General features: G+C 37.0%; 5 protein-coding genes across 7 annotated transcripts; 2 read left to right on the top strand and 3 right to left on the bottom strand.

Moving 5' to 3' along the window:
* On the bottom strand, positions 877-4274 carry LOC18587644 (serine/arginine-rich splicing factor RSZ22). Of its 3 annotated transcripts, none has more exons than XM_018128163.1 (7): positions 4168-4274; positions 3904-4017; positions 3634-3722; positions 2758-2974; positions 2557-2670; positions 1776-2326; positions 877-1603 (listed from the first exon to the last, which is right to left on the bottom strand). In XM_018128163.1, the coding sequence occupies exons 2-6, from the start codon at positions 3990-3992 to the stop codon at positions 2290-2292; spliced, it is 546 nt and encodes a 181-aa protein (XP_017983652.1). In that variant the 5' UTR covers positions 3993-4017; positions 4168-4274; the 3' UTR covers positions 877-1603; positions 1776-2289. The 3 variants fall into 3 exon arrangements, with proteins under 3 accessions (XP_017983652.1, XP_007011624.1, XP_017983653.1); XM_007011562.2 differs by having other exon boundaries at positions 877-1376; XM_018128164.1 differs by having other exon boundaries at positions 877-1315.
* LOC18587643 (EG45-like domain containing protein) lies at positions 5820-6441 on the bottom strand. The gene is made up of 3 exons (XM_018126758.1): positions 6312-6441; positions 5937-6216; positions 5820-5826 (listed from the first exon to the last, which is right to left on the bottom strand). The coding sequence occupies exons 1-3, from the start codon at positions 6439-6441 to the stop codon at positions 5820-5822; spliced, it is 417 nt and encodes a 138-aa protein (XP_017982247.1).
* LOC18587642 (cytochrome P450 714A1) lies at positions 7819-11184 on the top strand. The gene is made up of 5 exons (XM_007011559.2): positions 7819-8196; positions 9523-9749; positions 9837-10090; positions 10181-10547; positions 10640-11184. The coding sequence occupies exons 1-5, from the start codon at positions 7908-7910 to the stop codon at positions 11063-11065; spliced, it is 1563 nt and encodes a 520-aa protein (XP_007011621.2). The 5' UTR covers positions 7819-7907; the 3' UTR covers positions 11066-11184.
* Positions 11541-12663, bottom strand: LOC18587641 (EG45-like domain containing protein). Its single transcript, XM_018128465.1, has 2 exons — positions 12195-12663; positions 11541-12085 (listed from the first exon to the last, which is right to left on the bottom strand). Exons 1-2 carry the CDS (start codon positions 12304-12306, stop codon positions 11802-11804), a joined length of 396 nt encoding a protein of 131 aa, XP_017983954.1. The 5' UTR covers positions 12307-12663; the 3' UTR covers positions 11541-11801.
* Positions 13406-16454, top strand: LOC18587640 (trifunctional UDP-glucose 4,6-dehydratase/UDP-4-keto-6-deoxy-D-glucose 3,5-epimerase/UDP-4-keto-L-rhamnose-reductase RHM2). The gene is made up of 3 exons (XM_007011557.2): positions 13406-13842; positions 14120-15691; positions 15785-16454. The coding sequence occupies exons 2-3, from the start codon at positions 14156-14158 to the stop codon at positions 16226-16228; spliced, it is 1980 nt and encodes a 659-aa protein (XP_007011619.2). The 5' UTR covers positions 13406-13842; positions 14120-14155; the 3' UTR covers positions 16229-16454.

Below are 17356 nucleotides of genomic sequence, written 5' to 3'. Positions count from 1 at the left end.
AGTCTCTTATTTTAGCCTTCGGAGGCAGGCAGGCACGATTCGTTATTGGCAGTTTGGAACAGTTTGTTTTGGGGCCCACGACCCAACCAGTTCTTGCCACGTCGGTTTCCACAGGGTCATAATTTCACTTTCAATTCTTCTCATTATCTAGCGTAATCAAAGTTACGTACGATTCAAGACTTCATCTAACATTTTCATTGATTTAACCTAATTTATGATTGTAATTAATTAACTCCATCTCAAAATATTCCATTCAAACTCGTTTAACTTTTATAATTCTTTATATTATTATAATATCATATCACAGTAAAAAACCAAATATAATATTTTGATAGATCCTAAGTAATATTTTGATTGAATTAGGGAAAAAGCAGATTCAACTACTTGGCATTGCCCTATTTCTTTTGGTCCCAAAAACAAGTGAACCATAATCATATGTAGATTGAATGACAACCTCTTTAACTTGTCTTGCTTTAACATACAGTACAGACACACGCAATTGGATTTAAGTTGAAAAGGAAGATATTTTGCATCCGCTTTTGTGGGGTAAGCCTGGAAAAAATGCCAATTTGGAATGGAATGTGCTTTAATTAGGCTACAACTACCCCTTGCCTTTAATGACAAATCATGTTAACAGGCCGGCCCACCCTCATTTAAAATGGGAGAAAAAGTCTTTGCTGGACTTTAAAAAGTTTCAATATCAATAACCAAGTGGAGGCTGACAAAGCCACCAATAACATGATCTAAACCTTGGGAGAAGAATTCAACAGGAGAGTAAATTTGAAGGTGACCCTCAGTTGAATAAGGGCATATTGCAATCATCTTGCCACTCATGTATGGGAAACTTGGTAAAAATTGATTCAATGAAAACAAACAAAAGTGTGACCCTCATTTGACCATATTCATACCAAAAAAAATTGTTTCAGAAAAATATAATGAATTCATCTAGACACTTTTCAAAGTAGAAGAATTCCCAATCTGAAATGATTGAACCCTATGAAACCTAATATGAAAAACTTTATCCCTGCTCTTGTTTCAGAGTCTAATATATTCCACAGGGCCAAAACCATGATGAGGTCCAGCTGCGTAACCATCTCACTTGTAGCAAAGAGATTCAAAGGGGCGCAATGAAGATTAACATTCCTAAGCAATGACCATAAACATGTGGAGAGAGATAAGCTCCGTGCTGTTAAAACACAAACACAACCACCAAATTTTGATAGGTTTACCATCCTCCAGTAGAGACCAAAGAGAACAGGCATTGTCACTTCACCTATACTTGTTTTGCAGCCTATGAAGAGACCCCAATATATAGCTGGGTGGACGAATCATAATTAACTTGCGGGGACATGCTCAGAGATCATCAAGTTCTGCAGCTAAAAGCCAACCATCCCAGAAAACCCCATTTCATGTAGCCCCCAAAAAATGTTGACAGAAGACTCACTTCAAATAGTAAATTAAAAAAAAAAAAGCAAACACTCTTTTTTTATCATGTATTATCATCTGGATCTAGATGAAGACACTAGGAAGAAAAGCAAGTTCGGCTCCCCAACTTTCCAACCCAATAGAAGTAGAAGACTCCAAATTTATTCTTGCTTGTCAGCTGAATGACCAAAAACATGTTATAAAAACAGTAAGTAAAATATCCTTGCATCCTTCTACATCTTTTTTGTTGTCATTTTCAAAAGTTTGCAAAGAAATTATATCTGTGAATTACCAATCCCACTCATGTAAGGACCCTAAAACATCAACTTCTGTAGAACAGATATAAGTACCTGCCAGAAGCATTTGACGCAGCTCCTCATTCCTTTTAAGATAAAGTAAAGAAATGCCACTAGAGTATGTGCATCACAGCTGGAGAGATTCATTCAAACAGTAGCAACTAGAGATGATGCCAAATGGGACCCACAATCATCGAGAATTGAAGATCCCATAGCCGGGCAGCAAAGAAGTAAATCCCAGGGGAGTGTAGAAGCAGAAAACCAATGAGGCAGACCCAGAAGACACCTCAACACAAAAAGAAAAGCATGAATTTTTTAGCAGACTTCCAGAATGATTTCTCAATAAATTTATAAAGGCCATCTAAAGCAACTTTTTTCCTACATAGAAAAAAGGACTATCAAGCATAAGTAAAGCAAAGAAAACCATCATAGAATAAAGAAAAACTAAAAGAAACTTATCCAAATCCAAGAGGCTGAGGGCCAATTTAAAATAGTTGCACTGAAGTCCAAACACAATAAACACACTTAATCCCAGTCTCCTCACATAAAAGTTACATCCTTGTGCTACTTAGCTCCTGCTTCGACGGCGTTCCCTTACACCATTTCTGCACCAAATTCAGTACCAATATTTCACACTCATATATCATAATGCAAAACCATGTGACATAAAAGGAAAAAAAAAAAAATAAGATGAACATAGCTCTGAGCATGGTCAAAATGTGTAGTACAGGTGACAAAATCCTAATCAGCTCGATGCACTTCCTTACTTATTGGTGAAAAAAATTACAACAAGAAAGCATTTACAGCTACTAGTATAAAGTTCAAGGAGCTTCACCCATTAGCATATGGCAATTCCTCACGACCACGGTATGGTGGAGACCTGCTGTAGCTACGCGCACGAGGAGAGACACTACGACGTCTTGGGGATCGTCCACGAGGACTGTAACTTCTGCTTCAAAATGGTAAGTGTCATTCAACCAAATTAAGACTTCATTTAATCATAAAGATAAGACAATGTTTGGTTTGAAGGCCTTACCTGCGTCCATAGCTTGGGCTCCTGCGATATCTAGGGCTGCGACTGCGACGTCTTCCCGAACCACCACGCATACGGCATTCTCGAGCAAAATGACCAGGCTCACCACACTCATAGCACTTCAAATCCGAACCACCAGAGCGTCCACGACCACCTCCACCTCCGCGTCCACCTCTGCCTCTAGAATTATGAGAAAGCTCAACTCTCCAGCCATTCTTGCCTGATCAAAATCCACGACTTCTAAGGCACGGTGTATAGTGCGAATCTCAAATGATAAGCTCATGCTCATTAAAGATGCCATTAAGAAAAAGAAATCAGAAACTTGCTGTTAGATGAACAAAAAAGGTAAAGGCTATGACCCCTCTACAAGTTTTACATACTATGGAGCTAAGATATAAAACTAGACTGGAAAAATGTCAAAAACAACATAAAAACAGATGGTTATGGACAATAAATCTAACTATAAAGTAAATTAAAAAGAGTGAGGGTCCCTTGTAATATGACCCATATTATTAGCAAATATGGCAACAATAGCAGCTCAGTTGTGATCAAACATGTACACACTTCCTCCACAAATAAACATGGAACTGTAGAACTGCAGAAGTACATTCTTCATAGAGCTCACCTGATTCTGCAGAAGTAGGAGACTACCAGAGGCATCCCAAAATCATGACTTCCATCATAATACTTTCTTATTACTAAAGAAAGAGTAGCCCGATAACTATGTGGTAGCTCCTAATCAGGGCATTATCCATTTTTTTTTTAACAAGAAAGGCTAGCATCGTCCCATCCAACCAGAAAGGAATCACAACTAACCATACAGAACATGAAGATGCAACTAGTGCCATTATGTGATATAAGAGGATCAGGTCTGAATACCATCTACTTCACGGATTGCATCCTCAGCATCTCTGTGATCATCAAAGTCAATAAAAGCATAACCCGGTGGCCTACGAGCAACCCATACACTACAAAAAAGATAAAAGAGAAACATTTAGCAAATCAAAACACAGCATTCGAAGGAATTAAGACAACAAAATCAAAACTTTAAAGGTGCTCAAATTACAGACAATTATAGTGTAACATGTAGCAGTTCAAAGGAACACGAAACAAAAAAAAATAAAAATGTAAAGTACGACGATCTTCTACCTTCGAATAACTCCAAAGCAACGAAACTCGTCTTCAAGATCTCGCTCCGAGACTCGTGGGTCAAGGTTACCCACGTACACGCGAGACATTTTTTTTTGGGATTCAAAAGAAAACCTATCAAACAATTCGTACGTTATTCAAATTTCAGTTCAACACCAAACACAACAACCAAACAAATTTTTTTTTAAATGTTGCAATAAAGTAAAGAACAAAAGAAATTAAATCAAAATTAATTAAAAAAATGAAAGACAGAGAGATCTGAACCTGGTGCGTTACGCAGAGGAGGAAAGAGGAGAGGCCGTAGCAGCTGCTTCCGCCTTCTGTTTTTTGGGGGAATTAGGGCTTTTGATTTTTTTTATATACCAACAAGTTTTAAAACCGGCGAAATTAGTCGGTTGGTGCTTAATATTCCAATACTGCCCTTGCTTGACAGTCTTTATTCCAGATTTAGTACCAAAACGAAACCAACTTCCCTAATTCTTATTATCGAGCCATGAATAAAAAAGCCCATCAAGGAATAGCATATGGTCCATTGTGGCCTTTTGGTGGCTGATCAAAGAACAGGCCCAATGCCCAATGACTTGACCCAAATCTTTTTCATTTTTTTCTTAAATAAATAAACTTGAAATTTTAAAAATCGAAATAATCAAAATCTTATAAAAAATAATCAGCCAAATTATAATAAAGACTCGAAAATAACCGTAACCAACTTATCTTGAACGATATCAAATTATAATAAAAACTTGAAAATAACTTATACTAATTTATTTTAATCAATTCAATCGATTATTTTGATTTGAATAAAGTATATTTTAAAAACATTAATAATATATAATTTATCTTAAAAAATATATTATTATTTTTTTAATTTTTCAATGAATTCGATTATAAATTTTGAATACTGAAAATGGATTGAGATAGTTAAATAGATTATCCCTTTTAATGGACTAAGATCAAAACTGAAAGCATATCTATTGAAATGAAGAGAAGTCAATCAATTTTGAAGGATTATTTTGATTTTATATACTCATCCTTATCTAATAAGATAAAAAGGGGAATGATCAACTCTCACCCTCCCACCTATAAACAAAGAAAGTGCTAACAAGGCATTTAATTTTGCAGCCCTCTTGTTCTGCTATGGAAACAGCTCATTCCCCTCCTTTTCTTTCATTAATTAGTCCTACTCTACTTTCATTCCTAACTTTCTAAAAGAGGGACCATGCACCATATATGCATGCAAACTTCATCCATACAATAGCCATTGGAAACCATCGGCCCACGACACAACCACCAACTGCAATGGAAGAAGGTCCCTAATCCAGGCCCCTAATGTATAGTTTCTATACACATTAATACATGATGTTAAATGCGCAAATATATATATATATATTTATTTATTAATAAATAATAACATTTAAATATTATACATTAAACATGTATCAAATATGAACTTTAATTATGACATATCTTTCTTCTTATTAAAATTTTTAACCTAAGATTTTACGTTACCACAATAAGGTTTTCATTTCGTATGAGTAATTATTGGGTTCCATCATATTCAACTTTTACCATGATTTGATGGGTGCCCACCACTTTGGGTTTTTGCATGCTTGAATTACATAATTGGGCGACAAATAGCGCTTTCTTTCAAGTTTCAGGAACCAAAGATCTTATTCATCATTCTCATATAATTCCCATGAAAAGAAATCATGCTTCCACAACAAGGTTACTAATGAGTGGGGAGAAAAAAAATATTTGTGTAATACTATTTATTCTTTAGTAATTTTATTTGCCCACTTGCAATATTAGTGGATCCAAAACCAACATTGAAATGGGGAACAAAATTGTGATTGCTAGAATTATTTTATTCCGAATTGGTGCACCCATAATAAATGAATGTACTCTCGAGTCATCCTTCAAACCCTGCAAAATTCAAATCAACAATTACTCTTTTTGTTTTTAAATATATGTCCTTTTTTTTTTTTATTAGGAGATGGATGGATCTAATAATATGTATAATATATGGTACGTACTGTTGATAAGAGATGTTTATAACACCAGAATCAGGATCAGCAATGGAGGCAAATGCCTCTTGTGACAAGTCAATGGTTCCTCTACACCTGGCGGGGCAATGGTCCACGATCTTAATCTCCACCGTCCCACTTCCCCAGCAAGGATACGGGGTCCCTTCGTTTGTTCCGCTAACACAAGTGACCTGATACATTTGCCCACATGCGCCGCCGTCGTTCCAAATTTCATCACTTGCTGCTGCAATCATGGTTCCCTGCTCCTCGTAACCGTAGCAAGCAGAAGCTGCAGAAGAAAGAAAGAAAGAAAGAAAACAACTCACAAGATAAATTATAATGCAAAAAATGAGGCTACTTTTGTTTTAATTTGAGATGTTTTACGTGTATAGGGAGGGGTGTAGTAGGTCGCAGTGCCAGCTTCTTGAGCATTTGACAGTAAAGGGAGGTGACTTAAGCAGGAAGCAACAACAACGAGGGTAATGGAAAGGATGCGGAAATAGGGCAATGCCATATCGTCTTTGGCAGGCATGCAGTGTATATCTTCTTTATAACAAAGCAAAAAGAAGCTAGCTTTTCCTGTGAGTTTGAGTGGTGATCAAATGGGAAGGAATGCCATGTATTTATACTTAAGGTCTGAGAGCATTAATCTCTGAAAGCTTTGGTATTTTTATATTCTAGATAGTTATGTACAATGCACAGGCCGATTATACATAGCTAAAATGCCTGAAAATGGTGGTGATTAAGAAGGATATTCCCTTTTCTTTACAATGAAATGATCACCCAAGGCCTGGTTCCAAGATTTTGAGATCAAACTTTCCATACGGTCGGCCGCTAAAGCAGGCTTTATGAGGTTTACGAAGTGAAAGTGGGGGGTTTATGCGTATATGCGACCTGGTCTTTCGTTGCATGGTAAGCTACAAAGGGATGGAACCAGAAATGTCGAGTCAGATTTGCCACTTGACCAAAGGGTCAGATTTGTTTATTGTAAGATTATATTTGTCGACGACTAATCCATTTCTTTCTTACTTTCTAACCCAAATGAAATGATATTAACCTAATTTGCTCGACCAGTCCTTGCCTACATCAACTTCAACTTTACAGGATTGCAAGCATGGATTGCTACAGCTAGCTATATATATTATTATTATTATTTTTCTTTTGATAACCACTTCTCAAGGTCTTCTTACAGTACTTAGCTTAGAGATTGAAGCCTAAATATTTTTATCATCTTTAGTTTTCAAAGTATGCATGTGCGTTTGTTCAAGACATACAAAAGTCAACCCCAAATAACTCTAAAGAATTTTTTTTTTGAAAATTTTCTCTAAAGAAAATTATAAAATTATCGTCCACAGTGAGTTAAATATTGTTGGGAAATATCAATCCATTAACTTTGCTTGCAAAATACTTGTTCATTTTATAATTAGGTTTAATCACTTATATTCCTCTTTATACCATTAATATATATATATATATATTAAATTTTTTTGAAAAATGAAAAAAAAAATTATTTAAATAATGATAGGAGGTGGTTAATGTCCTATTCGAGACAAAAATCCAAAAAATGAGTAAAATCAGGACTTTATTACACGTAATATATATATACCTTAATTTGTTTTCTCTACTCCGTCCATTGAATTTACCTCTATATGTTCTTCCCTCCGATAAACAGCTTGTCAAGTTCAAAGGTGACCTCTCCTGGCCCTGTTGGCCTCCAATCATTTTTCATTGGATGTTATAGAAGAATTGAGGAGCATCATGTACATGTATACTTCACATCATGCTGGTCCACCGGTCCCTATCTGTTTGTAGGTTAATGTCTACTTGCTTAACGCTAATCTACTTCGCATTAATGTCACCTGGATCTCCCCCATCCTATAAAAAAAATAAGCTAGCGATAGACATATTCATACACAAATACAAAAAAGTTTTGGCTAGTACCACCGCCACCTCCAGTACTTGAGAAATTAAACTCAAGAAATGGAATTCCTTCTCCTCTTCAGAACCCTTTCTTCGCTAGCCCTCGCAGGAGTCGTTTGCTACGTCTTTCATCAGTACTGCAAGAGCTGGCTCAAGTCTCGAAGGCTGAGAAGGAAGCTCTGCATGCAAGGCATCAGAGGGCCTCCTCCTTCTTTTCTCTACGGGAATGTAGCCGAGATGCAGCAAATCCAGTTGCAGGCAAAGAAGACTCGGAGTCACAGTGAAATTGTTGGCCATGACTACACTTCCACCCTCTTCCCGTATCTTGATCATTGGAGAAAGGAATACGGTAAGAGCCATGTATTTGATCATTTCCTCAACAAATTCATACATATCCGTGTGTTTTGATCATACAGAAAGATAAACAAAGGTCAAAATCTCAGTCAAGGAAGACAACTTTCTGTTGAAACTGACAGAAAGGGGTCATTTTTCCCGGAAAATGTTTGAAACTTTTTGCATTCTTACGAAATGTCTCGCATGACAGTCCATTTCTAAGTGCCAAATGTACAATGTTGGCTCAAAACAAAGACGTCTTCCATTTTTGTTTTCTTCCTTCTCTTCCCTTTTGTAATATTCGGAAAGAGATTTTAAAGTGAAAGCAAACAATTTCTTAACATATAGGTAGCTTGTTATGTTTTCTTGATTCTGAAAGCTATCTTCTTGTTTTTTCTTCCAGATTGAGAATTACAGTGTGTATTAAACACAAACAAATTCAATACAAAAAAAAATTATAAACAAATTATTGAAAAACATAAATTAAAATATTTATATTCTTTCTTCATCTCTTTTTCTTTGTTCATCTTTCATTTTCAAAATGTCCCAAAATGATGTCTTTTTCTTTTTTATATATATACATATATTAAAAACACATATATTATAAAAAAAATTAAAATTTTAATATAAAATATATCACAATCAAAAATTTTATTTTAATCTCGTAAAGATTAAAGAGAAAAAAATAAAAAAAACAACGAAAATTTAGATGAAATTATCTGGCTTTGGTTATTTGTTTAGACTTGATTAAAATAAACTATCTTATAGACTTTTCTTTTGGATTTAAAATGAATATTATTATACTACATCAATATAAGTGTAAGCCTGATGACAATGACTCAAAATAATATTTAATCTGAAAAAAAAAAACAATGATTGTGTGCTAAAATACACTAGAACCCCTCTTAATAATTCTTCATTTATTAATTAATATTTTTACTGCTAATTATTAATTATTTAACTTTATTTTATAATTTTTGGCATATAGCAGCATATTCCCACATCAAAGATGCCAACACCAAAACAAGTAGCTACCCTCGGTCGTTATTTTATTATTGTATAGTGTGCAAGTGATAACAACATCTACACATGATACATTATTTTACTAGTAAATTAAGAAGAAGTTAAATTAAAAATAAGAGTAAAGGTTTTTTAGAAAATATTTTATAGATTAGGTCGAGTTTGAATTTCTTTTCTGATTTAACCATGACGATTTATTACTATATTACTATCAAAATTAAAAATTGAAAACCCAATTCCAAGTTTGATTCAACCAATGAATCTTTTTGCATATATTAGTTATTTACAAAATTAATATTAACCCCAGTTGAAATTGATGCAGGTCAAATATACACATATTCGACGGGGCTTAGGCAACATTTGTACGTGAATGACCTTGAGCTGGTGAAGGAAATGAACCAGTTGAATACTTTGCATTTGGGCAAGGCTTCTTACATGACCAAGGCTCTTCGACCCATGCTCGGCAATGGTGTCATAAGAGCCAATGGCCATTTATGGGCCCATCAAAGGAAGATCATTGCCCCAGAGTTCTTCATGGACAAGGTTAAGGTAATATTTCGCAAGCCGTTCATAAATATTTTATGTTTATCTGGCGTAGAAACGTTGTAAGTTGGGACCATTTGGTATATCTGTCAGGGCATGGTGGGGCTTATGGTAGAATCAACAGAGCCATTGCTGAAAAAATGGGAAACAATCATTGAAGCAGAAGGCGGTTTGCGGGCGGAAATCAATGTGGATGGGGATTTAAGGAGCGTTTCAGCCGATGTCATTGCCAGGGCATGTTTTGGGAGCTCTTATGCTAAAGGCAAAGAGATTTTCGCCAAGCTTAGGACTCTTCAAACCACCATAATTAACAAGCCAGGCATTGTCTTTGGGCTCAATAATTCAAGGTACAATATCCCAATATATATATTTCACACCTCATGATCGGCATTGTACTAGTGTTTTCAATTCGCATTGTACTAATAATGGATTGGCAGATTTCTTTCCACCAAGAAGAAGATCAGCACATTGGAAAGAGAAGTAGAATTGTTGATTTGGGAGACAGTCGAAGGACGCCAGCAGGAATGTGTAGACAAATCTTCGTGTCAAAAAGATTTGATGCAGCTAATATTAGAGGGCGCTGTCAATGATGCCTATGTAGGCAAGGCTTCCTCTCAGCAGTTCATAGTTGATAATTGCAAGAACATATACTTCGCTGGCCATGAGACAACTGCCATCACTGCCTCCTGGTGTTTGATGCTACTGGCTCTGCATCCAGGGTGGCAATCTCGTATTCAAGCAGAGGTGGCTCAAGTTTGCAAGAATGGCCTGCCTGATGCAGACTCGATTTCTCGATTGAAAACGGTACACGCATGCTCTGCAATATTCCTTTGATTCCCTAAAAGTTTTCATTACCACATATAAGTTGGTAAACCATGTGTTTTAATTCCTTGCAGGTGACTATGGTGATTCAAGAAACCATGCGTCTTTACCCCCCAGCAGCATTCGTGTCTAGGGAGGCGCTCAAAGAGACTCGAATTGGAAACATTTTGGTCCCGAAAGGTGTATTTATTTGGACTCTGATTCCAACTTTGCACCGGGATCCTGACCTATGGGGACCGGATGCCAATGAGTTCAAGCCTGAGAGGTTCATCAATGGTGTCTCCAAAGCTTGCAAATCCCCGCAAGGCTATATCCCATTTGGTTTAGGTACTCGCCTGTGCTTGGGGAAAAACTTTGCCATGGTTCAATTGAAGGTTCTTCTATCCCTCATTGTTTCCAGGGTTAGTTTCTCTCTATCTCCAAGTTATCGACATTCTCCTGCTTTTAGGATGCTTGTGGAACCTGAACATGGTGTATGTATCCATATACAAAGGATCTGACAGACTACTGGCTTTATGCCTGAAGCTTAAACCCAATGTATGAAGCTTTATGCCTTTTTCTTGTTTTCTTAATGTTCCATGACAGAAATAGAAGCATCTGTTGGTTTTTTAACCTGAAATGCCTTGTTAAGTTGAATTGAGTGACTTCAGATTGAATCCCCTGACCATGTAGCCATTTTCCCCTGGACAGAGGTAAAAGACAGGTCCCTTGGGCCCAACCCCACCCACAGGTTGGGCATGGATACAGAAAAACTTATCATTTAGGCTGGTTAAATGAAGCAAATTTTCTCATTTGGATCGTCAGGTTGAAGCAAGGGGCCCAAACCATTGACCTCCAACCAGTGTTTATCAGAAATGCAGGAGTCAAATCAGCAACAGCGATATTTGTTTCTTTTAATTTCCTTTCTGGTACAAAATCTTGAATCCACTTACATGTTTATTGATCGAGACAAGTACAAAAATGCCAAATCAACGAAATAAACTATTAGATAGTACAAAATTATACAAAAGCACTAAACGAAACAACAGGTAAAGCGTAGAAAATTATCATTCCACATCGCTGTGCCCATCTTTTTAACACTACGTGTCAGGACCTCGTCTTTTAAACCCTGTACAAACACATTCCATCAATATGTTCATATCAAAACGAATATAGCAGTAGTGAAGACTGAAGCGTCAAGGAACTGTAGATTAAGTGCACTGACAGCAGCTAATTTTAATGTAACACTAATGGCGCTTACTGTTGGTAAGAGATGTTTATAACTCCAGAATTAGGATCGGCAATTAGGGCGAATGCTTCTTGTGACAGGTCAATTGTACCCCTGCACCCGGCGGGACAACGGTCTACAATCTTCACCACCACCACTCCACGCCCCTGACACGGCATTGGGGTGCCTGCATTTGTCCCACTAAGGCAATTCACCTGGTAGAGTTGGCCACAAGCTGCCCCATTGTTCCATATTGCTTCACTTGCTGCTGCGATCATTACCCCTTGATCCTCAAATCCATAACAAGCAGACGCTGCTCCAACAAGAACAATAAAACAGAAAGAAAACCCTTCATTAGATATAAGATTCCGAACATCTTAGTTAGAATCAAAAACTAAGAAAGAATGTTGCCGAAAGCTTACGCATGTAGGGAGGGGTGTAGTAAGTTGCTATCCCAGAATTTTGAGCCGATGTCAAACTAAATAATAGTAACGCAATGAGCAGGAAGAGGGTCTTCTTTACTTGCAATGCCATTTACCTAAAGCTAAAGGAGTAGTTCTCAAGAACTCACTGGTAAGGCTGTAAGAACTCTTCTTTGATGCTTCAAACGGTCACGTAGAGGAACGTTTTTATAGGGCCTTGAGAGGATCCAAAATGCCATAAAAGTAACTTTCCTTTTGTCAAAAACAAAGTTACTACCTTCTCTGGAATGACTACTCTTTTGTTTTACATGCAGGTCGGGCATGCAGCCTTGAGCCTGAACTTTTCCCATGAATAGATTTGTAAGAGACAACTTTTTTTTTTTAAAAGGTAAGGATTTTTATTAAGGAATCATAAGAAAGGGCTAGCCTTGATTTGATGGTGCCAGATCTTTAGAAGTGTAAAGAACATTTTCACACGAAATACTTGACTTCACTAATTCATCTGTTAAGTGATTCGTTTTTATTTTAATATATAAATACAATGGATAGACTTTTGCAATTGCTTTTATAGGTCTTAATACAGTTATGGATATGGGTTAGTTTTCAATGAATAAAAGAGTAATTTGAGACCCATAATGTTGAGTTTTTAGAGTCATTCCAGTAAGAGACAAAGTTTTCCCCTCAATAAATCATGTTTAATGGAAAGATTAAATGTAGCATTTTGGTAGTTATTTTAGATAAATTTCTATGCATATATGTCTTGATTAGCGAGTGTCATACGTGTGTAAGTTAATTTGCTAAAATAGTCACAAACATTGTCTGAAATTTTGCTTATTGCATGACCTGAGCAGCTAAGCAAAGTGATTTCTGGTGCATTTTACAAACATATGAAGCATTAAACTACTTAATCGTAAGCACTTGAGTATTTAGTTCATTGATTAGTATTTGATCTCTCTACTTAAAAAGTAAGGGTTCGAATTCTTTTTTTATTAATAAATTACCTAACCGTGAGTAAATCTATAGAAGAGATAAGATAAAATCTAGCTTTGAAATCTAACAAATTCAGGTTCACAAAAGATAAAATGATATATATATTCTAGGACTATATGTTATAATCTCTATCCCTAAATCTAACAAATTCAATTTCTTTTCCTTTTTTGGATAAATGAACCAAGTTTAAATTCTCTAATTACTGGAATTTTACGGGAAAATAAAAGATAAGGTCAGCGTCCATGGTTGATCTGAAGCTGGAAGACCGTCGGGATGAATAACACGTTACATGAGTTGTAGCCTTAGCACAAAGTCAGAGACCTTCTTAATCTCTAACAACCCTGAACTTATGACTCAAGATTTGATCCAAGCTTTCTTCTATTTCCACTCCATCATGTCTTCCATCACCTGTTTCGCCACTCTTTTCGAATCACGTGAATCTGCTCCTCTCCCAATAATAGACACATTCTTCTTGTGCAATGCATTGCCATGTGTGTTGGTTTTTCCCTTTCTTTCTTTCCATTTACATTAGATTTGCCACAAAGAGAACTTTCATGTCATAGCATCGAATACCATCTTGGATAAAGCTCTTCTTGCAGATATGGCATCATTTCGGGCAAGAGTTGTTGACAATTTTTGGGAGAATTAGATGATCAGTGTATGTTGGATTATGGTTCTTTCCATTTTCGATTCTGATATTCATTTTAAGTTTCTAAATGAAGATGATTTAAATGCCTTATCTGCATTCTGTAGAGAGTACATGCAGTGAATGTTTGTAGTATCTTTTTTTGAGTGATTTTACCGATAAAATATGCATATTTTGAGAGGATTGAAGTTGCACTAGATACTTTTATGCATTTAACCTTTGCTCATCCAATGTTTTAATCATAATTTCTTGTTGAATCTTTTTGTTTTCTTTGGAATACTTTATGCAGTGCTAGCATATTGAGACCAGAGAAAGAAAACCGAGGATGTCTTCTGAACCTGCTCCTTATGCACCCAAAAAAATCCTGATAACGGGTGCAGCCGGTTTCATTGCCTCCCATGTGACAAGTAGACTGATCAATAACTACCCTGAGTACAAGATCGTGGCTCTTGACAAGTTAGACTACTGTTCCAGCCTCAAGAATCTCCAGCCATGTTTCTCCTCTCCGAACTTCAAATTTGTCAAGGGTGATATCATTTGTACTGATCTTCTTAACTATCTTCTGGTAGCCGAGGATATTGATACTATAATGCACTTTGCTGCCCAAACCCATGTTGATAATTCATTTGGAAACTCCTTTGAATTCACTAACAATAATATTTATGGCACCCATGTACTTCTTGAAGCCTGCAAGGTGTCAAAGCAGATCAAGAGGTTCATTCATGTGAGCACCGATGAAGTTTATGGAGAAACTGACATGGAAACTGACATTGGAAATCCTGAGGCTTCTCAGCTGCTTCCCACAAATCCTTACTCTGCCACCAAAGCAGGGGCTGAAATGCTGGTCATGGCTTATCATAGGTCTTATGGCCTTCCAATAATTACTACTAGGGGCAATAATGTCTATGGTCCTAACCAATATCCAGAAAAGCTCATCCCCAAATTAATCCTCCTTGCTATGAAAGGTAGGGAGTTGCCAATTCATGGCAATGGCACAAATGTGAGAAGCTATCTACACTCTGATGATGTTGCAGAGGCTTTTGATGTGATTCTGCATAAAGGGGTCGTAGGGCATGTGTACAATATTGGCACTAAAAGGGAAAGACGAGTCATTGACGTTGCAGAGGACATTTGCAAGCTCTTTGGTTTGAACCCTAAAGAAGCTATCAAATTTGTTCAAGATAGACCTTTCAATGATCAGAGATACTTCTTGGATGATCAAAAACTCAAGAAGCTTGGCTGGAAAGAAAGGACTTCTTGGGAGGAAGGATTAAAGATGACGATGGAGTGGTATACTGGTAACTCTGATTGGTGGGGTGATGTATCTGCTGCCCTCAGTCCACACCCGTATCTCTCAGTAATGACTTATTCCGATGATAATGCATTTTTCTTACAATCTGAAAATTGCAAAAATAGAATGGAAGGTGATTGTGCTGACTCTTCAAGACTGAAATTCTTGATATATGGAAGAACTGGTTGGATTGGTGGTTTGTTGGGAAATCTTTGCGCAGAAAAGAATATCGTATTTGAGTATGGGAGAGGAAGACTAGAAGATAGGAGGTCACTTGTGGAAGATATTAGGCGAGTACAACCCACACATGTGTTTAATGCAGCTGGGGTTACTGGGAGGCCTAATGTTGATTGGTGCGAATCACATAAGGTTGAAACTATAAGGACGAATGTAGTAGGGACATTAAATCTTGCTGATGTTTGCAGAGAGCATGATCTTCTGCTGATGAACTTTGCAACTGGCTGTATTTTCGAATATGATAAAGAGCATCCACTAGGATCAGGCATTGGATTCAAAGAGGAAGATAAGCCCAACTTCATCGGTTCCTTCTATTCTAAGACCAAGGCTATGGTGACATTGAAGGACTTTTCCTTTTTGTTACTTTTCAGCAATGGTTTTAGCTATTTTCGCCATTTAATCTGTAGTATGTACTACATTTTTCAGGTTGAGGAGCTTCTACAAGAGTATGACAATGTCTGCACTCTCAGAGTTCGAATGCCAATTTCATCAGATCTTAGCAACCCTCGGAACTTCATAACAAAGATAACCCGCTACAACAAAGTGGTGAATATACCAAACAGCATGACAGTGCTAGATGAGCTCCTACTGATCTCGATCGAGATGGCAAAGAGGAACTGCAGAGGGATATGGAACTTCACCAATCCAGGAGTTATAAGCCACAACGAGATCTTAGAGATGTACAGTGCATACATAAATCCTCAATTCAAATGGAAAAACTTCAGCTTGGAAGAACAGGCTAAGGTGATTGTAGCACCAAGGAGTAACAATGAGTTGGATGCAGCAAAGCTAAAGAAAGAATTTCCCGAATTGTTGTCCATTAAGGATTCAATCATCAAGTATGTCTTCAAGCCTAACAAAAAGACATAAAATACTCATCATTCAAATAGAGGAGAGCCTTAGCTACAGTTTTAGGTTGGAGGGATCAGAAACTTAAGATAAGATTATCTGGTTTTTTCCTAGTTTTCTTCACTTGCATTATTCTTTCTCAAGTTAATTATGGCCATATTGTTCATTCACCTGAATGACTAACATTTAGCCCACATGCTCCCTTGTTATTTCACAATTAAAAGTCAGTATTTTCAACTTTTTTTTATTGCCTTTTCCCTGTCTAAAGCTTAAGGCTCCTACTACCATGCATCTATTGCACAATGCAGTGTATATTTAACGTTCTCGCCAGGTCATTTCATCAATCGACGATGCCCGGATAAAATTTTGTGCAACTGATCCTGGATAAAAAGGAAATAGTGCTTGAATCAGTTTAGTTATGCCAGTGGCTTGGTTGCTGGTTGCCCTACAACAGTCCCACAGGCAGCGTCCAACCGCCATTGTGATGGGGCCAAGAAGGACCATTAATTTCCAGCCAACAGCTTGGACCCAACATGGAAGCGAAAACCCAAATCCTCTAAAACAAGAGACATTCACAGCTTGCAAACACGTGCAGTGTGCCCAAATAAAAATATTCCATTGCCAGCAGAAGGATCATCTATTACTGTTAACTTGAATACAGCTATAGGTGGTGGAGGATGACTCGATCTTTTGTTCTGATCTCTTTGTCAGTCAGCTATGACATGAAAATTCATTTGTCCTTGGTGATGCAGACGCTGGACCATATCTGTTGAAGAACTCTCTAAATATACACACGTGATTCGTGATGCAATTAGGCGCCAAAGATCCAAAGAACTCCCAACTACTAACCTGTACCTAACTAATCAAAATTTCCTGTTGCCCAAACATTGGTTAGAGCTCGTTTGTCACAATTCTGAGTGCCTCGTGAATCATGGCTGATTGTCACTCATTAGTCGGCTAAACAATTTCGTTCCCATTTTCATGCCCAAAAAAATATCCACCCTTCACTTCCAAAAAGCAAAAGGTAGGCGCATTAGTTTAATTAGGCCATTATAGAAAGCAAAAGATTGGTTTTCTGATTATATAGAATAGAACAAATGGACGGTGACGAAAGTGAACATGTTGCACCATCTGACAAAGTTCCCCATT

Source organism: Theobroma cacao, chromosome 9 (genome assembly GCF_000208745.1).
Source record: "Theobroma cacao cultivar B97-61/B2 chromosome 9, Criollo_cocoa_genome_V2, whole genome shotgun sequence".
Taxonomy (NCBI): Eukaryota; Viridiplantae; Streptophyta; class Magnoliopsida; order Malvales; family Malvaceae; genus Theobroma; species Theobroma cacao.
Note: the sequence above shows the minus strand (reverse complement) of the source record. Positions and strands in the feature narration are given on the sequence as shown.